Genomic DNA, 22393 nt, shown 5'->3' with positions numbered 1-22393 from the left:
CACACACCTCTGTCAAAATGCGTATCAGACAATTATGTTATAAATTGAATGTCTTAGGTGTTACAGAGTAGGTGTTATGGAATGAATATTTGTGTATCCTCCAAAGCGCACTCTCTCTTTCTCTCTCACACACACACATACATACCCCAAGGAAAGGCCATGCGATATCTCGATTTTAAACTTCCAACCTCCAGAACTGTGAGATAACAAATTTCTCTTCGTTAAGCCACCCAGTGAGTGGTATATTGTTATGGCAGCCCAAGTAGACTAATACATTAGGTTATTCTTCTACTGACCCACCTTACTGAGCTAGACCTACTTTGGTCCCCACATGTCTCCCCAGGGACACTGTACGAAGCCTGGAGCTATGTCAGTTTTTCTGTACTCAAAAGTAGTGCCCTCCTATATTTACCTCTTGTTTGTTTTACTGGAGTTCCTGGCAGGTATCTCCCTTCTCTTTGAACTGTAAATAGAAATAATCCTTCTTTTTGAAGTAGGATTTTCTTTCTGAACAAGCTTATTAGAATAATTTCCTACCATTGATCTTCTTGCATGGCAATTTCAATTAAAAAATCATTTGAATAATTATGTTAGAATACACAGCAACTATATTTCTTAGGTTAGTGTAGTTTGCAAACAAAAGGCATATATGTTTTCCTAGTAACCGCAATGTGTGTGTGTGTGTGTGTGTGTTTGTGCGTGTGTGTGTGTTTTAATTTCCCTACAAATCACTGCTAACAGCCAAGGAAAGCGAGGCTATATTCTTGAAGGCCTGGGAGATATAGTCCCCTGTATGTGTATGAAATCTGTTTGAAATCTCATGTACTATATTTAAAATTCATTTGTTACTTTCTATTATGTAATATATTCTCATTTGTTTCAACATACAAAAAATACTTTAAATCGATTATTTAAATGTATGTCATGTTCATCCCAGAGCTTAATGTCACCCTTCATACATTCATACACTACTACTTGGCTTATTCTTCTTGAGGAGAGAGAAATGTATTGCCAGTATTCTCAATAGGTACACTTTCAAGGCTGAGACAGCAGGGCTCATGAAGAACTGGAACAACATAAACCATTGCCGAGACTGCAACAGCAACCATGATGATCGCAAGGAGGCAGCAGATCTAATGGTAATGGGAAAACACACCCTTTAGGAATCAGTGAGCCCCTGCAGCTCCCTGTCATCTCTGTGCCTCCCACATGCCATTAAGAGAATATAGAAGGAATGCATTTTTCATCTGAATTAAGGTGTTTTGCTTTCTGTTTATTGTTTCTTTATTTTCCAAAAATACATTTTTCAATAAAATCTGGCAGTGATTAAAAAGAAAAAAAAGCAACATAAGATTGTATTTTTATTTGGTGGAAAGCAGCAATTCATTTTAGGTAACATGCTACCACATAACAGGAATAGAGAAGGTAAGAAACGTAAATATACATACAGAAGTAAGTCATGGGCAAACCTAAACAACTAAGAAAAAAATTAGCAATGAAATTAAAAGGAGAAAAATGCCCAGGGAGGCAGAAATAGATTTTCCTGCTCTCCTACGTCTAAAGAGCACAATGAGATACAAAACACAAATGCCAGTAGATGGCAGAAGCTATTTACCTAAATCAGGATTGAGGCTATGAGGCATAGCTTAGACACTCAGTCCAGATCCTAGGCATTTGAAACTCCAAGTTGCAGAATCAATTTTAATCTTAAAAACCAAACTTCTTCAAAATTCCATTCTGTAAAAGTGAGGTTTGCTACTATTCAAAGCTTTATTTGCTTCTTAAAGAATAGCCAGAATGTTCCTACCACTGTGTTGATAAGCAAAGGTAACATTGCCTCTATCAGGGGCTTTTTCTCTTTTATTTAAGTCTCTGCCTTTTATGTTAAGGGATTCTTTTAATGTCTAATGATCCTGGGATGCTTATTCATACTTAGTAGGATACAAATCTGAGATTCAAGCAAAGAAAAATGGCTCCAGTTTCTGTTTTTAAATACTTCTTCACCACTCTCAACTAAGCCTGATAGCCCAGAATTTCATGTTATTTATTCAATATCTTCAGAAAAATAGTCTTTTTTCCACAAAAGTGGTTGGAAAGGAGTGGACACCTGACTATTCCAGGTCAAATGGGAAATCTGAGAGTATAACTGCAATTTATTCAATTTTACTTTGTATTTTCTGTATAAAGTCTCCTACCCCTACCCTCTCTCTGATCTTCTGAGGTACCAGGTATCCTACTCACTAAGACTTCTGGTGCACCTGAATTTTTGTTGGCATTTGCCTCTGTGGGCCCTTAGAATTTGCCTTTCTTCAGTTCATTTAAGTCAGTTACCACTTGTTCATTCACCTGCATTTTCCAAAACATCTCACAGGCTGTTATCCTTCGCCTGTTCTATGTGTCCTTCGAGGTTCATAACTTTTAAAAACATTTTTACTCTCATTTCACCAGGTACTCAGAAAGGAATAGAGAAGTATGTTTCCAATTCACCATACTTAATTATCAGTCTAGCCTTCACTGATATTTCAGAGCAATTATAAGGTGCCCAGGGGCAGAGTTTCCATCTGTCTTGTTCATGTCTCCATATTTCTCTAATATATAGTGAATACTCTTTAAGTGTGTTCATCAAGTGAAACAGAGAAATAGGAAGAAACTGAAAAAGTGACATGAAAGGACAAAAATTTAGCATTTCACCATACGGGGGCAGTGTCTCTGTTCATAGCTAACCTTCAAGGTTAGCTCAAAACCCTGGGAAAACATCTGGTAAGAGATCCGATTGGCTGATATCTGGAACAGAGATTTAAATTTCGTGGTAGTGTTTTTAGTGTCACTCTAAGCCCAAGAGAGTTTCTTGAAGCAAAAAAAAAAAAAAAAAAAAAAACCCATTCAGGAAATAATTCTTTGCTGATAAGGATGCTCCTTGAACATTTATTAATAATCTTGTGGATGCAGCTGACATGTGAGTCTTGAGAGTTTCTGACTCTTCCATAGCGAATTCTAAAGGGAAGGAAATTCTGTGAGGACAGGAGGTGAGGCTTTATCAGAGACTATGAAAAGAGGAAAACAGAAGGAAAAAAGCTAGAGAAGGAGGGAGGAAAGGAAAGACACAGATGCAGGGCTGGGAAGTTTGGGGATATAGTGTCCAACACAGCTCTGAAAAAGGTGATCTAAAGATAACCTTAACCACCTTCTTTTCTCTTTCTAAACAGGGGTCAGTGGTCAACAGCTGAATCAGAGTCCTCAATCTATGTTTATCCAGGAAGGAGAGGGTGTCTCCATGAACTGCACTTCTTCAAGCATATTTAACACCTGGCTGTGGTACAAGCAGGACCCTGGGGAAGGTCCTGTCCTCTTGATAGCCTTATATAAGGCTGGTGAATTGACCTCAAACGGGAGACTGACTGCTCAGTTTGGTATAACCAGAAAGGACAGCTTCCTGAATATCTCAGCATCCATACCTAGTGATGTAGGCATCTACTTCTGTGCCGGGCAGCACAGTGCTCCCCAAACACCTGCAGCCTGTACTCAAACTTGCAGCTGGAACTCCAGTCTCCATGCTGCCTTCAGCTCTTAGTCCTCTTGGCATGAAATGTGATTATGCATGCCACCTTTGCCACTGCCATTCCATCACCACAAACTCTCCTTTATCCAAGGATTTGTCCTCCAAAGATTGTGCTCTTTGCTAGATGAACTTGCCCCTCTCAATTCATTTTTAACGTATGTAATAGATTTTCTTAGTTATTTCTGCCACAATATGAGGAGAATTGATCAACACACAATTACAGTAGAAGATTTTAATAAGTATCTCTTTTAAAATGGATGAGATCAATAAAGTAAAAATGAGAGTCCAGAAATAAATCCATAAATCTATAGCCAATTTATTCCAACAAGATCATTCAATGGGAAAAGAATAGTCTTTTCAACAAGTGGTGCTGGGACCACTGTATAGCCACAGTTGGATTTCTACTTCACACATGTACAAAAGTTAATTCAAATGGATTAAAGACCTAAATGTAAGATCTAGAAGTACAAACACTTAGATGAAAACATAGTTGTAAATCTTGGCGACCTTGGACTACGCAACAATCTCTTATATACAACACCAAAAAAAGCAACCAAAGGAAAAATAGATAAATTGGGCATTATCAAAATTTAAATCTTTGTGCATCAAAATTCGCAAAATTTTCCACAAAGGAAAATGAAAAGATAACCCACATAATAGAAGAATATATTTGCAAGTCATGTTTATCTGATAAGGATCTAATATCAAGAATATATATTTTAAACTCTTACAATTTAACAGTAAGACAAATGCCAATTTTAAAACGGTCAAATGATTTAAACCATCATTGCTCCAAAGAAGACACACAAATGGCCAAAAAGCATGAAAAAAAAGATGCTCAACATTATTATTCACTGGGAAAATGCAAATTAAACCACAATGAGCTGCCACATCACACCCACTAGGATGTTCATAATTTTTTAAAAAGGAAGAATAAGAAAGAGAAATGGAAAATTCTAAGTGTTGATAAGGACGTGGGGAAATTGGAATCCTCATCCACCACTGGTAGGAATGTAAAATAGTACAGACACATTAGAAAATAGTTTGGCAGTTTCTCAAATGACGAAACACAGAGTTACCATTTGACCCAGCAATAACAGTCCTAGATATCTACTTAAGAGGTCGAACATGTGATTTATTTCATTGGCCAGAACCACATCATATGGCCAGTACTAATTGCGAGGGAGGTAGAGAAAGGGAGCATTTAATTTGTCTAGCCTCTAAAAAAGACATGAGCATGAAAGATGTCAATTGCAGATAAAAGTGTTGGTTTAACTATCCAAAAACATCTGCCACATCATACTAGGTCCTCATTCCCCAGAAGAGACTCTGATGATACATCTTGATATTCTTATTACTGTTATTACCCTAACAGCATGTGCCAAAGGAAGCTGAAGTCTGTTAAGAGCTCTACAGAGCTCTTCAAATGTAGTATTGTTTTTGCTCCAAAAAATATACTGTAGGTTTTCTTCCTTGCAAGTGTCCGTGGGAAATCAATCTCTCTCAAGAGGCATCAGCTGACGTTTCAGACGAATGATGGTCCACTGCCCCTGATACTGATATGGGCAGTTCCAGGCAGTTCTTAAAGCTAGTCGCTTTAATGCCTCACAGAGATCATCATGTTCTTAAACATCAATATGGAATTCACTTCCGTCTCCCTGAGAAGCAGTCCTCTGAAGACCCAGCACAATATTTCCGTGGGTCCCACATGTGCATATGACATAACTCTCAAAATCCTAGGGATGTTTCAATTGAGGTAATACTTTTACAGCTATTTATAGGATCTCTAGCACAATTCTTTTCTCAGGAACTTAAAAAATGGGTATTAGCTAACCATGAATAACCATGTTTTCTTCTCCCTTCCCCATTCCCATTCAGCTGTATGTAGGCAAATCTACCATCCCAACTTTCTCGATGTTGAAGCTATGATTTATTTTATAGCAGGCTTTGTATTTTATTTTATTTTTAAACTTTTATTTTAGGTTCAGGAGTACATATGCAAGTTTGTTATGTAGGTAACCTGCATGCCACGGGGGTTTGGTGTACGGATTATTTCATCACCCAGGTAATAAGCATAGTACCTGATATGTTTTTCAATATTCAGCTTCCTCCCATCCTTCATCCTCAAGAAAGCCTGGGTGTCTGTTGTTCCCTTCTTCGTGTCCATGTGTACTCAATGTTTAGCTCCCACATAGAAGTGAGAACATGTGATATTTGGGTTTCTTTCCCGTGTTAATTTGTTTAGAATAATGGCCTTCAGCTCCATCCATGTTGCTGCAAAGGACGTGATCTCATTCTTTCTTATGGCTGTGTAGCATTCCATGGTGTATATGTATCACATTTTCTTTATCCAGTCTACCATTGTTGGGCATTTAGGTTGACTCCATGTCTTCGTTAGTGTGAACAGTGCTGCGATGAACATAGGTGTGCATGTGTCTTTATGGTAGAAAAATTTATATTCCTTTAGGTATATACCCAATAATGAGATTGCTGGGTCAAATAATAATTCTATAGAAGGCTTTTTAAAGTGTGGGCTAGTATTGAAGGTAAAGATTGCCTTATTCAGTTCTGTATGCTCCTCTGTTCCTGGCACAAAGAAGACAGTCAATTAAAAATGTTTACATGAGAGGCTGGGCACAGTGGCTCATGCCTGTAATCCCAGCACTTTGGGAGGCCGAGGCGGGCGGATCACAAGGTCAGGAGTTCAAGACCATCCTGGCCAACATGGTGAAACCCCGTCTCTACTAAAAATACAAAAAAAAAAATTAGCTGGGTGTGATGATGCGCACCTATAGTCCCAGCTACTTGGGAGACTGAGGCAGGAGAATCACTTGAATCCAGGAGGCAGAGGTTGCAGTGAGCCGAGATCACACCACTGCACTCCAGCCTGGTGACAGAGCAAGACTCTGTCTCAAAAAAAAAAAAAGTTACATGAATTAAGGGGCAAGATGCTAATTAATTCTCACATCTGTGCCTCTGTGCCACCCAGAAATGCAGAAGGAAGCTTATAAACAAAAAACAGTGGGTTAAATTATCTGACCTTCATGGGGACAGTACAAACTATATTCATAAGCAGTAATAGAACATGGCATTATTTACTTCATTGTGGTGTTGTCACATCATCAGTCTCTTACTTCATGTTTCTGGGTTTTGTTTCTTGCTTAAGATCTAGAGAATTAGGCCACTTTATCATTGTCATAAAAAAGTAGTCTTGGAAACCAAGCGATCCATCACTTCATCTCAACTGGGCAATTCAGCTTTTCTGGAATGCAAATATGTTTGTCTTCACCTTGAGGTTTGAACTTTCTAATTAGTAATTCTTTTTCTTAGTGATCATAAAGATCAAGCAAGAAAGTACTAGTCTTCCTAGACTTGAACACTACCTATATAGATTATATGTATTTTACTAAAAATAGACATTCCTAGACGATGACAAGAAAACTATGTAATAACATTTATGGAATGGAATGCAACCAAAGCTATACTCCAAGTATACTAGCGAAGGCCAAACTATTCTAACAAATATATGCCAAACGTTCAGAGGCTTAATGAACAAAGTTTGTCTTTCTTGTGAAAATCTGGAGCAGATATTCCTGGTCAGCAGATGACTCTGCCTTACATGATCTTTGAGGAACTGAGGTTATTCTCATTTGGGGACTCTGCTATTTCTCAGAGACTTACCATCATATATGCAGGGTCATGGCCTGGCTATGCCAGGTTTCACTTAGCAAGGAGATGAACGAGTGGGTATGGAGCAGGCATGACCATTCCCTTAAGAATCCTGGACAAGAAATAATAGAATTACTGACTCCTAGGATTATGGACAGCTTTGGGTAGCCTAGCCTGTCCTTCAATGGTAAGACAATTTTAGAAGTATCTACCATCTTTCATAAAACATGTGGACACTAGTTTTCAGCTATTCTGCACCAGCTCACAAGATGGCAGTGTTCTATTTTGAATGACTTCCATGGGTGATTGAGTGGGAGGGATTTGAATTTAAATAGAACCAAATGACACTTTTTTTAATGGTTGGCTGAATTGCCAAATTGCTATTTCCCTTTTTCTGAGTGTGTGTCTGTGTCCGTGTGTGTGCATGTGTGTGTGCACGCACGCGCACACAGGCAGACGCTAGGGGTAGAGTGTGATGGTTCAAAAAGAAAAGGAAACGCTTAAAGGTAGTGAATCACATTTTGCCCAGGAAAACACACTTGATAACTGAAGGATGATGAAGTGTCCACAGGCTTTACTAGCTATCTTTTGGCTTCTACTGAGCTGTAAGTAGGGTTATACGAAGGGTCAGGGGCAACCAGGAAATCTGAGGATTGATCCTCAGAACACTAAGAGGGTAAAGTAGACTTCGTTCTGACTTATTGTCTGGGAGCCCTATGGTTCCAATGGTGAATAATCATCACATTTTTCTACACAGGGGTGAGCAGTGAAGACAAGGTGGTACAAAGCCCTCTATCTCTGGTTGTCCACGAGGGAGACACTGTAACTCTCAATTGCAGTTATGAAGTGACTAACTTTCGAAGCCTACTATGGAACAAGCAGGAAAAGAAAGCTCCCACATTTCTATTTATGCTAACTTCAAGTGGAATTGAAAAGAAGTCAGGAAGACTAAGTAGCATATTAGATAAGAAAGAACTTTTCAGCATCCTGAACATCACAGCCACCCAGACCAGAGACTCGGCCATCTACCTCTGTGCTGTGGAGGCACAGTGCTCCCTAGTCACCTGCAGCCTGTACTCAAATTCTACAGCTGAGGCTCTGCAACTGTAAGATGGGGAACTTGCTATATTGAGCAAGCCCTCAAAAATAAACTATACGGAAAAGCAGTTATTGGTCAAAATCCTTGTGCCTATGTTGACAATTACTTTTGCAGTTTACTGAATCCTAACTCAGAGTCATATCACTGTATTCACTACTTTCTCTGTGAGTTTTCTATGGGATTCAGCATAGTTAATATTTCTAGAGGGTCACTCAGGATACTAACTCCATTGCCACACCATTATGCTCTGTGGTAGAAAGCAAGCCCTTTTATCAGGATTGTACACGCAACTGATATGTGCCCTATACATTAGGGAATCTGCCTAACAGCTATGGATGTTTTAGCTTCTTTCCCAGGACAGGCACATTTATAGGTAAAGTTCTGCCTATAACATTTTTTTCTGGACCTACTAGCAAAGAACAAAGGGTAGGAACAAGCAGGTATCATTACCTGATTAAAACAAAAGGTTTTCATTCTCGGTTGCATTATTCTTACTTACTATCTTCATTTTAGGATTGTTGCCTATGCTAGGTACTTCATTAAAGTGGTGATAGAATTTTTCAAGATATTACACATTAATTTGTATACTTAGAACCTTAAGCAGCCTACGAAAAGAAAGGAGTTAGTTGAAGTAAGTTATGTGAAGCTAACATAAACTTAGCCTACTTATGTTGTGATACACTCTTTCAATGAATTATGTAATCATATATATGGTATTTACAAAGAGCTTGCAATGGAAGCTACCATTTATTGAAAGCAAGTATTATTTACCTTGTATTTTGCAAATATCATCTCATTGAATTCTCAAAATCACTTTGATAAATCATCAATATTACTTTCTGTTAACATATTAGGAAATGCAGACTCAGAAAGATTAAGCCCCGTTCCCCACCTCCTACCCCAGACAAATAACTATAACAGAATCTGAAATCAGGTCTATCTGACTCCAAACTATACTTTGTCTATTACATGCCCCGATGTTAAACATCACTGAGGAAAAAATTTACCCACAGTGTGACCACAATTATGTGTAAAAAATGTACACAAAATACGAAAATAATGTGTTTAACATGTAAATAAAATAACATTTGCAACAATATGTGAATAAAATAACTCCAAAAGTTTGCAACAGTATTAGTTATCTTTGAATACTGGACTTAATACTGTTCATTGTTTTACTCCTTTATAATATTCTTTATTTTTCAAATTATCTACTATGAACTCAATACTATTATTATTTCGGAAAGAAAAATAAACATTTTAAAATACCAAAATCCAAGTAGGCTGAACTGCATTATATGATTATTATCTGACACTCACAGTAGCTTAATTACAATGAGGAATAGACATGACTATACATAGCCAAATGATACAGCATTAAAACAAGATTTTTGATTGCTAGCTCTTCAAATCACTGTAGACTAGTGCTCTCTTCAATTGGGAATGTTTTAAAATTACAAGAAGGCCTATTTCTTCTGAGAATTTATTTGAATGACTGTCCTATGGGTAGAATGCTTTAATATCCCATCTCTGTGTAGGAGAGGACAGGCAGTAAAGGCCACCTGTGCTTGTGAGTTCATTAGACAATTCATTGCAAATTGAGCATGGTTTAGGTTTCACTGTCTGGGAAATGGGGAGATAGCCTGAGAAAAGGGCAGGTAAACATTCAAAGAGGAGGGGAAGAAACAGTATAAAAATTAATAGAATGTATCCTGCCATTTTTAGCCTGCACAGTCTTCCGTCCATTTTCCTTTCTCCTCCTTTCTATCTACATCAAAACCCAGAAATCACACAGTGGATATAAGAGGAAACTCTGATAGTCATTTATTTAAGACTGAAAAATAGAGCGGGAAACCCTATGCAAGACGCCCAGTGTGTCTGGCTCTGCGATATGAAGAGTTTATGATTTAGAAGCCAGAGATTTAGCTGTCTTTGACGGGAATGTGCAGTTGGAAGGGGGAAGTTTCTTTTTTCACTCTTTATTGTTTCCTATCCTAATGAGAACCAAACAATTTACATCTCAAAAGATCAACCTGTCACCAAAATAACATGTATTTTAATGCTAAGACTAAATATCCATTTGTTATAAAAGAAAAAACAAATTAAAAAACATTTTTAACCTCAACCTACAGACATTACCACTATTAACTATTTAGCATTTTGCTTTCCATTTCACCTGTATCAATGAACATGAAAAAATAAGTCTGTAGAGATGTGGGGAATTCAACTTATTTCAAACAAAGAGTGTTTCTCAAAGTCACTGCAAAAATAGGTGTTTCTGTTCCTTAAAAAAATCTACATGGTTAAGATCCTCCCACTTTTGACCTGTGAGTTGTGATAAAAAGCTTCCAGAAAACTCATCTCAGTGACTTGATTATGAAATGCTACCAGTTTGAAGCAGTCACTGAAAAACATAAGGTCATAAATCAGGAATCCAGAAGAAACAATGAATAGCAACTTTATCTTCACTTCACTTCTAGCACTGGCTCTCCAAGGTAACAGCCCTATCCTGTACCCAGAGTGGCCCTTCTGGAGAAGGTGGCTGGTTTGACCTATGACTGTTGAGTGTTTTACATTACAGGGTCTGGGAGAGCAGACTGGATCAAGCCCCAGGAGACAGAAGTATCTGGAACAGAAGGGAAGACTGTGAACCTACTTTGTAACTATGGTACATCATCGGGGAGCTATCTTGATCTCTACTGGTTTTGACAGTATCCAAGCCAGGCACCAGAATACATTCTCTACAGAGGGTGGGGATATTCTGGAAAAGGAGATGCCAATTTTGCCATAGGAAAGTTTATTCAAAGAGTACAGCAAATGCAATAAATCTGTACATTAGAAATCTGGTTCCTGCAGACACTGCCTTATATTACTGTGTGCTGAGATGCACAAAAAGAACACTTCCTAGGGGTGTCATACAAAAACACCGGTGCACAGGAGGAAGGAGAGCATTTGTTATAACCACACTGATTTTTTTTTTTTTTTTTTTTTGCAAAGGCGTCATTGTAAGTGGAAGACACTGGATCAGGAGAATTCTGCTTTAATAATAGCTATATATAGTAATTTGTAGGCAAATAGCTTGAGCTTTTAGAGTTTCCATTTCCTGAAATTAGATAGCAATTCTAATTTGTAAGCTTTTATGAGACATGGTTTTAACACTTGGATTAAGTGCCTAGCATGTCCTACATGCTCAGCAAATGGCAAATATCTTTTCTTGCTCTCCCTCTCTGTCTAACTACTTTGACCTCAAAGGACCCTTCTTTCACTATCTGAGAATCTTCTATATACTCCTACTGGTAAAATAACAACAACAATAATAATAATAATAATAATAATGATAACCCTAAAAACATACATGCAAGACCTAGATAGAGAAGGCTTCTTTGCCCAGGGATCAATGGTCATTGTGCCAGGATTTTAAAAGTGTATGCTCAGCAAATCCAACAATTAGAGGACAAAAGGACCCCGAGACACTAGCTCCTGAGTTCATAGACCAGGGCAGTTGGGCATTTATCGTGATCTGAACAAGAACAGGAGAGAGTTCCTCACAAGACTAAAGAGAAGAGAAAGACATTTAGCATTAGGTGGGTGGTGGGAGAGAAGAGAGAAATTCTTGGGAAGACTACAGCCATGTTCTGGTGTCAGATCTGACCTCCATAGATGGAGAAGAGAGGCCAAGTGAGGCAGTGGGTCCTCAGCCCACCTGGTAGAGGAGGAGGGCACCTGCCACTTCCTGCACTGGTTCAAACTACACTCCTAACAGAATCCTATCATTTAATCCGGATCTGAGCAAAGCCTAGCATCTTTGTTTGGACTGGCGATAGATGAAAGATAAAAGAGGAAGGAAGATTTAATTTAGAGCCTTATTCAATAGTCTGCAGAAGCACTAGCACCTTACTGCTTGCAGGCCGGAAACCTCAAGGTCTAGCAGTTCACAGTGAAGCCTGCACCACACTGGCTGCTGAGTAACTACCCCAGTCACTAGGAGGGCTTGGAAATCCAACAGCAAATGAGACCTTAAACAATATGTATTAGGCCATTCTTGCACTGTTATAAAGAAATACCTGAGACTGTGTAATTTATAAAGAAAAGAGGTTTAATTGGCTCATGGTTCTGCAGGTTTTACAGGAAGCATGGTGCTGGCATCTGGTTGGCTTCTCAGAAGGCCCCAGGAAGCTTAAATCATGGTGGAAGGCAAAGGGGGAATAGGCATGTCACATGGCCAGAGCAGGAGAAAATGAGAGAGAGTGAGGGGGAAGATGCAACACACTTTATTTAAACCAGATCTTGTGAGAACTCACTCACTAAAGCAAAGACAGCACCAAGCCGTAAGGGATCCCACCTCCATGATACAAACACCTCCCCCGAGGCCCCACCTCTAGCACTGAGGAATACAATTCAACATGATTTGGGTGGGGACAAATATCCAAACTATATCATTTCACTCTTGATCCCTCCTAAGTCTCATCTCCTTCTCACATTGCAAAACACAATCATACCTTCCCAATAGTCCTCCAAAGTTTTAACAAATTCCAGAATTAACTCAAAAGTCCCAAGTCTCATCTGAGGCAAGTCAAGCTTTTCCACCTATGAGTCTGTAAAGTCAAAAACAAGTTATTTACTCCCAAGATATAATGTGAGTATACACATTGGGTGAACATTCCCATTTCAAAAGGGAGAAATTGGCCAAAAGAAGGGGCTACAGGTCTCATACAAGTTCAAAACCCAGCAAGGCAGCCATTAAATATTAAAGCTCCAAAATAATCTCCTTTGACTCCATGTCTCACATCCAGGACACACTGGTTCAAGAGGTGGGCTCCCAAGGCCTTGGGCAACTCCACCTCTGTGGCTTTGCAGGGTGCCACCCCCACAGCTTCTCTCATAAGTTGTTGAGTGTCTGGCTTTTCCAGACACAGGGTGCAAGCTGCCAGTGGATGTACTATTCTGGGATCTGGAAGATGGTGACCCCTTTCCCACAGCTCTACTAGGCAGTGCTTCAGTGAGGATTCTGTGTGGGGCCTCCAACTCCTATTTCCCCTCCACACTGCCCTAGTAGAGGTTATTTGTGGGGGCTCTCCCCCTGCAGCAGTCTTCTGCCTTGGCACCCAAGCTTTCTCATACATCCTTTGAATCTAGGTGGAGGCTGCCAAGCCTCTTTCACTCTTGCATTGTGTGTGCCTGCAGGCTTAACACCACATGGAAGCTGCCCAGAGTTATGGCTTGCACCCTCCAAAGTGGCAGCCTGAGATGTACCTGGGCCCCTTTGAGTCATAGCCAGAGTGGCCAGGATGTGGGGAGCAGTGTCTTGAGGCTGTGCAGGGCAGCAGAGTCCTGGACCTGGCCCCTGAAACCATTCTCTCCTCCTAGGCCTCAAGGCCTGTGATGGGAGGGGCTGCTGCAAACATCTCTGAAATGTCTTTGAAGCCTTTTCCCCATTGTCTTGGCTATTAGCATCTGGCTGTCTTTTAGTTATGCAAATATCTCTGGCAAGCAGTTGCTTTGAGGCTTGCTTGAATTCCTTTCCTGAAAAATCTTTTTCTTTCTCTGCCACATGGCTAGGCTACAAATTTTCCAAACTTTTACACTCTGCTTTTTAAAATACAAGTTCTAGCTTTAAGCCATTTCTTTGCTACTGCATCTGAGCATGGGTTATTAGAAGCAGCCAGGTCACCTCTTGAATGCTTCACTGCTTAGAAATTGCTTCCACCAGATATACTAAATTATCACTCTGAAGTTCAAACTTCCACAAATCCCTAGGGCAGGGGCAAAATGCAGCCAAGTTTGTTGCTAAGGAATAGCATGGGTGACATTCGCTCCAATTGCCAATAAGTTCCTCATTTCCATCTGAAATTTCATCAGCCTGGCCTTCATTGCCCACATCACTATCAGCATTTTGGTCACAATCATTTAACCAGTCTCTAAGAGGTTCCAAATTTTTGCTCATCTTCCTGTCTTCTGAGCCCTCCAAATTTCTCAAACCTCTGCCTGTTACCTGGTTCCAAAGCTGCTTCCACATTTTCAGGTCTCTTTATAGTAATGCCCCACTTCTCAGTATGAATTTGCTTTATTAGGCCTTTCATGCACCACTATAAAGAAATACCTGAAACTGGGTAATTTATAAAGAAAAAAGGTTTAATTGGCACATGGCTCTGCAGGCTTTACAGGAAGCTTGGTGCTGGCAACTGGGGAGGCCTAAGGAAGCTTTCAATCATGACAGAAGGCAAAAGGGGAGCAGGCATGTCACATGGCCAGAGCAGACGCAAGACAGAGAGAGTGAGGGGGAGGAGCCACACACTTTTAAATGACCAGATCTTGTGAGAACTCACTCACTATTGCAAAGACAGCACCAACTCATGAGGGATCTGCCCTCATGATCCACATATTTCCCCCCAGGCCCCACCTCCACCATTGGGGATTATAATTCAACATAAGATGTGGGTTGGGACAAATATACAAATAATATCACAATAATTTCTTTTATAAAAAAGGGAAAAATACTTTTATTAGAGAATAATTTTCAAAGATCTGTTTAAAACTTTTAAAAACAATGAACTATGGGAAACATTCACAAATGCATAAAATAAAATATGTAATCTTTTTCATTTTCAGTTTGTGCAAAGTTATTTTCACACCCTGTTGGTAGCAACACAATATATTGGTACAATCTTTCACACAGTGAATTACTTGGAAAGGGATTTTGAGATTCATTAAACAGTTCATGCCTTTGAACTGTTTGAAACTGAATGAACACCTTTGATCCATTTCTCAGAATTTATATTAAAGATTGATTTTAAGTAGAAAAAACCCTCTAGGCAAGAAAATAGTAAAAATTTCTCAACCAGTTAGAGGAATTTGGATGGCAACTTGACTGAATACTTAACAACTATTTAATGAGTTAATAATACTAAAAACATAGTAATGCTGTTGACATACAGTTAGATAAAACATAGAGTTCCTATAATAACCATATGCTCACACTAATATCGAATGAATGAAGCACATAGATAAAAACTGGAAGTTTTGATGCAAAACTGAAAGTATGAAATTATTTAGTGTATGTACTTGCAATATTTTAATTTTTATTTTTTCATGGAATAACTGTGAACTTGTGCCTACAATAAATAACATTTTAAAAATTCTCTTGACTCCAAATGTTGTAGCTAGTGGAAAAACAAACAAACAAACAAGGATCTCAACCCCAGCTCTGTGCCTTGGCTGTTTCTCCTTTCTTCAACTCTGAGGCATCAATTTTCTGGTTCCCTTCCCTTAACTAAGTCCTCTCCTTCATTATTCCCCAAGACCTGCTGACAGAAACTCCGCTGAAATATTATTTGTGTCTCAAACCTATCTTTGATATGGGCAAATAAGGAAAAAACTATTTTCAGTTCTTTTCTATTTTCTCTGCAGTAGACTCAGTAGCTAGAAGATTGAGCTGATTGTACCAAAAATTAAGAATTCTTCATTGACATCACATGGGAAAACCATCTCCGGTTTTCCAAGAAGGAAGATTAGGTAAGGCTATATACCTTGTCATTTTTTTTTAAGTTGGAACATTAAAGATAAAGCTTAAGTCCTCTCTGCTCATGTTTTCATCTGTTCTCTTTTCCCAGAGCTAGATGTTGCTCTGGGTTTGTGAAAGGAAATTAAATCGTGGGACCCCAAACTCATTGAGCCAAAGGGAAAAGTTAAGCTGCGAACTGGGCCATGCAAACCTGCCTCGCCCTTTCAGTTCCTACATAAGATGGCTACAAGATGAAAAGCTACATGACTCCACCATATTTTGCCCACAAGGAAATTCCTAGTGAGCTGCAAGATCTTTACCCTATAGAGTCTCTCTTAAAATTTCACCTTGGAAGGCTGGGTGCAGTGGCTCACGCCTGTAATCCCAGCACTTTGGGAGGCCAAGGTGGGTGGATCACGAGGTCCGGAGACTGAGACCATCCTGGCTAACATGGTGAAACCCCATCTCTACTGGAAATACAAAAAATTAGCCAGGCATGTGGCGGGCACCTGTAGTCCCAGCTACTCGGGGGCTGAGGCAGGAGAATGGTGTGAACCCGGGAGGCAGAGCTTACAGTGAGCCGAGATCGTGCCACTGCACTCCATTCTGGGCAACAGAGTGAGACTCTATCTCAAAAAAAATAAAAAACAAAAAAAATTTCACCTTGGCAATGTAAACTGATAGCTTATTATCTTTACAGGTGCAGTCAACCCCCTGTCCACCAGACATAAATACATATCTGATTGTTCCCCTGCCCCATTTTGCCCATGTTATCTTGTGTAAAAATGCAAATTCCCTGTATTTTTCCTCTGCCCCATTTATCTATGTCATCTTATACAAAAAAAAAAAAGCAGATTCACTAAGCCAGACAAAGGCATGAATAACTATTTTTCCCTACCCTTCTCTTACCTAAAAATTGTATACTTCTCAATATCCCACTCTTTCCACTTTAAATCTGGAGCTCTCAAAATCATCTTCAGAGAAAGTCATAGACCTGTCTCCTGGGCACACATCCTTAACTTTGGAAAACAAACCTGAAATGATTGAGACTTGTCTCACCATTTTTCTCAATCGACACGTTTATAATTTACATTTTAAACTCTTTATCATTATTAATATGCACATATAAATGTACATACTCATGGGAAATATAAACTATGATTTTATGGCATTTTTAACTAAATGTTACACATGATATGTTTTTCTCCACAATTTCCTTTCATTTTACTCAACAAAATAGACTTGAAGACTAGCCAGGTTGATAGATAGAGATCATCTCATTTCCTTTTAATTCATGTAAAGTAAATCATTCTATCAATATGCTATATTTAATAATACTGATAGTAATAATATTATTTCTCCACAAAGTAGACAACTAAGGTTCAGAAAGATTAATTTGCCGAGGTCACATAATTAGTAAGTGGCAGAATGAAAGACAAATCAAATCTTCTGACTTTAGAAAGTTCTTCTGTCTTTCTCATTTCCAACATGTTTAGTGGCAAGAGAAAGGTTTTCTTCACAGAAACCTAATATCCCAAGCAAATTTGTATATAGGATTTCTCTTGCAAATTACCTCTCACTTGGCTCTGTTCTTATGGCTATTAGGCAATAAATAATAATAATAATAATAAAAATAACAAAAACCCCTCTCTCCCATATTTTGAAAATTTTTCAATGCAACACAATGGTCAGTGTTGTTCATTTTTTCCCTCATTTCTTTGTCTCCAACCAAAGAAGCATATCTCTATTTTAATTACTCAACAGTGGGGAATCAAACTGATTGGGATATAAACCTAGGCATTTGAGCTGGCAATGGCTACCCTCTTTGGGTCCCCTCCCTTTGTATGGGTGCTCTGTTTTCACTCTATTTCACTCTATTAAATCTTGCAACTGCACTCTTCTGGTCCATGCTTGTTATGGCTCGAGCTGAGCTTTCGCTCGCCATCCACCACTGCTGTTTGCCACCATCGCAGACCTGCTGCTGACTTCCATCCCTCCAGATCTGGCAGGGTGTCTGCTGTGCTCCTGATCCAGCAAGGTGCCCATTGCCACTCCCAACTGGGCTAAGGGCTTGCCATTGTTCCTGCACAGCTAAGTGTCTGGGTTCATCCTAATCGAGCTGAACAGTAGTCACTGGGTTCCACAGTTCTCTTCCATGACCCACGGCTTCTAATAGAGCTATAACACTCACCGCATGGCCCAAGATTCCATTCCTTGGAATCCATGAGGCCAAGAACCCCAGATCAGAGAACACGAGGCTTGCCACCATCTTGGAAGTGGCCTGCCACCACTTTGGAAGTGGCCCACCACCATCTTGGGAGCTCTAGAAGCAAGGACCCCCGGTAACATTTTGGTGACCATGAAGGGACCTCCAAAGTAGTGAGTAATATTGGACCACTTTCACTCACTATTCTGTCCTATCCTTCCTTAGAATTGGAGGAAAATACTGGGCACCTGTCAGCCAGTTAAAAATGGTTAGCGTGGCCACCGGACTTAAGATTCAGGTGTGAGGCTATCTGGGGAAGAGCTTTCTAACAACCCCCAACCCTTTTGGGTTGGGGACGTTGGTCTGCCTGGAGCCAGCTTCCACTTTCAACTTTCTTGGGGAAGTGGAGGGCTGACTAGAGGCAGAAAGCTCTCATCCAGAATTCCCAGCAGTAGCCGGTTGAGACTATGGCGCAGCCAGAAGTCTCTACTCAACAGCCGCCCATACCTCCTGGGTCCCGACCACGACTTTCTTGAAAGTGTAGCCCCAAAATTCTCCTTACCTCTGAATCTACTTCCTCTGATCCCTGCCTCCTAGGTACTAATGGTTCAGACTTTCATTTGCTCTAGCAAGTTGTATCTCCAAAGGGATCTAAGGAAGCTCTACACTGTGTCCTTAGGCACTTAGGCTATAACCCAGGGAGTCTTATCCCTGGTGTCCCTCCCAATTTAGGTATACAGCTCTCAACATGGGCAGTTATGTGGGACACATTCCCCACCACCCTTGTCAGGGCCCCAAGTTTGTAATGGCTAAGAGAGAGAGACAGAGAGAAGACAGAGAGAGAGAGAGAGAGATGGAGAGAGAGAAAGAGAGAAAGATGGAGAGAGAGACAAAGAGGGAGTCAAAGAGAAAAAGATAGAAATAGAAAAAGAAAAGTGTGCCCTGTTCCTTTAAAAGCCAGGGTAAATTTAAAACCTGTAATTGATAATTGAAGGTCTTGTCCATGACCCTATAACACTCCAATACTTTTTTATTTACATTTTGTTGTCAGTGTAAATAAGGGCTTAGCCCGAAAGCACTGAGGCCTCTGACAACCTGTAGCTTTCCTATCAAAAATCGTTAACCCAGTAACCCACGGATGGGCCAAATGCGTTCAGTCAGTACCGGCAACTGCTTTGCTAAAAGCAGAAAAGTAACTTTTAGAGGAAACCTCATTGTGAGCACACCTCACCAGTTCAGAATTATTCTAAGTCAAAAAAGCAAAAAGGTAGCTTACTAATTCAAAAATCTTAAAGTATGGGGCTATTCTGTTAGAAAAGGGTAATGTAACTCCAACCTCTGATAATTCCCTTAACCTAGCAGATTTCCTAACAGGGGATTTAAATCTTAATTACCATACAAAGGTCCGACCAGACCTAGGAAGAACTCCCTCCAGGACAGGACGATAGATGTTCCTCCCAAGTGACTGAGGAAAAAACCACAATGGGTATTCAGTAATTGATAAGGAGACTCTTGTGGAAGCAGAGTTAGAAAAATTGCCCAATAGTTGGTCTCCTCAAACCTGCGAGCTGTTTGCACTCAGCCAAGCCTTAAAGTACTTACAGAATCAAAAGACTATCTCAATCCTGACTCAAAAGATTACCTACACCCTCTCTGAAATGAATTTGCATAAGAACTGTTGTTTATGGGAATGCATCTTGATGGGGCAGCTGGGTTGTTATGAAATACTCAGGAAACCAGACCAGATCTAGGACTCACCCCTGAGAGCAAAGGCAATGTTGGGCATGCTGGTAAAGGACCGCTAGAATCCAGCAGCCAGGACCCCTTTCTTTGTGGTCAAGAAAGGTGGGAAAACAGGTGCAGGACTGCTACACTGGTGAGCATAACTAATCCGATAAGCAGAGGTCCATGGGTGGTCCATGGGAAAGGAATAAGCATTAGGACTATAGAGGACACTCTAGGACTAATGCTCATCGGAAAATGACTAGGGGTACTGGCATCCCTATGTTCTTTTTTCAGATGGGAAATATTCCCCCCAAGGCAAAAACGCCCCTAAGATGTATTCTGGAGAAATGGGACCAATCTGACCATCAGACGCTAAGAAAGAAATGACTTATATTCTTCCGCAGTACCATCTGGCCACGATATCTTCTTCAAGGGGGAGAAACCTGGCCTCCTGAGGGAAGTATAAATTATAACACCATCTTACAGCTAGACCTCTTTTGTAGAAAAGAAGGCAAATGGAGTGAAGTGCCATATGTACAAACTTTCTTTTCATTAAGAGACAACTCGCAATTATGTAAAAAGTGTGATTTATGCCCTACAGGAAGCCCTCAGAGTCTACCTCCCTACCCCAGCAAGCCCCCAACTCCTTCTCCAACTAATAAGGACCCCCTTCAACCCAAATGGTCCAAAAGGAGATAGACAAAGGGGTAAATAATGAACCAAAGAGTGCCAATATTACCCGATTATGCTTGCTCCAAGCAGTGGGAGGAGAATTCAGCCCAGCCAGACTGCATGTACCTTTTTCTCTCTCAGACTTAAAGCAAATTAAAATAGACCTAGGTAAATTCTCAGATAACCCTGATGGCTATATTGATGTTTTACAAGGGTTAGGACAATCCTTTGATCTGACATGGAGAGATATAATGTAACTGCTAAATCAGACACTAACCCCAAATGAAAAAAGTGCTGTCATAATAGCAGCCTGAGAGTTTGGCGATCTCTGGTATCTCAGTCAGGTCAATGATAGGATGACAACAGATGAAAGAGAATGATTCCCCACAGGCCAGCAGGCAGTTCCCAGTGTAGACCCTCATTAGGACACAGAATCAGAACTTGGAGATTGGTGCCACAGACATTTGCTAACTTGTGTGCTAGAAGGACTAAGAAAAACTAGGAAGAAGCCCATGAATTATTCAATGATGTCCACTATAACACAGGGAAAGGAAGAAAATCCTACTGCCTTTCTGGAGAGACTAAGGGAAGGATTGAGGAAGCATACCTCCCTGTCACCTGACTCTATTAAAGGCCAACTAACCTTAAAGGATAAGTTTATCACTCAGTCAGCTGCAGACATTAAGAAAAAACTTCAAAAGTATGCCTTAGGCCCAGAGCAAAACTTAGAAACCCTATTGAACTTGGCAACCTCAGTTTTTTATAATAGAGATCAGGAAGAGCAGGTGGAATGGGACAAATGGAATAAAAAAAAAAAAAGGCAACTGCTTTAGTCATGGCCCTCAGGCAAATGGACTTTGGAGGCTCCAGAAAAGGGAAAAGCTGAGCAAACTGAATGCCTAATAGGGTTTTCTTCTAGTGTGGTCTACAAGGACACTTTAAAAAAGATTGTCCAAGTAGAAACAAGCTGCCCCCTTGTCCATGCCCCTTATGTCAAGGGAATCACTGGAAGGCCCACTGCCCCAGGAGATGAAGGTCCTCTGAGTCAGAAGCCACTAACCAGATAATCCAGCAGCAGGACTGAGGGTGCCCAGGGCAAGCGCCAGCCCATGCCGTCACCCTCACAGAGCCCTGGGTATGCTTGACTATTGAGGTCCAGGAGGTTCACTGTCTCTTGGACACTGGTGTGGCCTTCTCAGTCTTACTCTCCTGTCCTGGACAACTGTCCTTCAGATCTGTCACTATCCGAAGGGTCCTAGGACAGCCAGTCACTAAATACTTCTCCCAGCCACTGAGTTGTGACTGGGGAACTTTACTCTTTTCACATGCTTTTCTAATTATGCATGAAAGCCCCACTCCCTTGTTAGGGAGAGACATTCTAGCAAAAGCATGGGCCATTATACACCTGAACATAGCAGAAGGAACACCCATTTGTAGTCCCCTGCTTGAGAAAGGAATTAATCCTGAAGTCTAAGCAACAGAAGGACAATATAGACGAGCAAAGAATGCCCATCCTGTTCAAGTTAAACTAAAGGATTCCACCTCCTTTCCCTACCAAAGACAGTATCCCCTTAGACCCAAGGCCCAACAAGGACTCCAAAAAATTGTTAAGGACCTAAAAGCCCAAGGCCTAGTAAAACCATGCAGTAGCCCCTGCAATACTCCAATTTTAGGAGTACAGAAACCCAATGGACAGTGGAGTTTAGTGCAGGATCTCAGGATTATCAATGAGACTGTTTTTCCTCTATACCCAGCTGTACCTAACCCTTATACTCTGCTTTCCCAAATACCAGAGGAAGCAGAGTAGTTTACAGTCCTGGACCTTAAGGATGCCTTTTTCTGCATCCCTGTACATCCTGATTCTCAATTCCTGTTTGCCTTTGAAGATCCTTCAAACTCAACGTCTCAACTCACCTGGGCTGTTTTACGCCAAGGGTTCAGGGATAGCCCCCATCTATTTGG

The 22393-nt window shown here is 40.3% G+C and overlaps 1 protein-coding gene and 1 gene segment (V, D, J or C); both read left to right on the top strand.

Annotated features, from left to right (window-relative positions):
- LOC101135612 (T cell receptor alpha chain MC.7.G5) overlaps window positions 1-22393 on the top strand; it is a 548557-nt gene that overhangs the window by 213089 nt on the left and 313075 nt on the right. The window lies entirely within an intron of this gene.
- On the top strand, window positions 7782-8338 carry LOC101138303 (T cell receptor alpha variable 36/delta variable 7-like). The segment is given in 2 exon segments: window positions 7782-7833; window positions 7986-8338. Coding segments are annotated over 2 exon segments (405 nt in total).

The sequence above is a fragment of the Gorilla gorilla genome, chromosome 15 (assembly GCF_029281585.2).
Source record: "Gorilla gorilla gorilla isolate KB3781 chromosome 15, NHGRI_mGorGor1-v2.1_pri, whole genome shotgun sequence".
Classification (NCBI taxonomy): domain Eukaryota; kingdom Metazoa; phylum Chordata; class Mammalia; order Primates; family Hominidae; genus Gorilla; species Gorilla gorilla.
The sequence above is the reverse complement of the archived record's forward strand: the minus strand, read 5'-3'. Positions and strand labels throughout refer to the sequence as shown.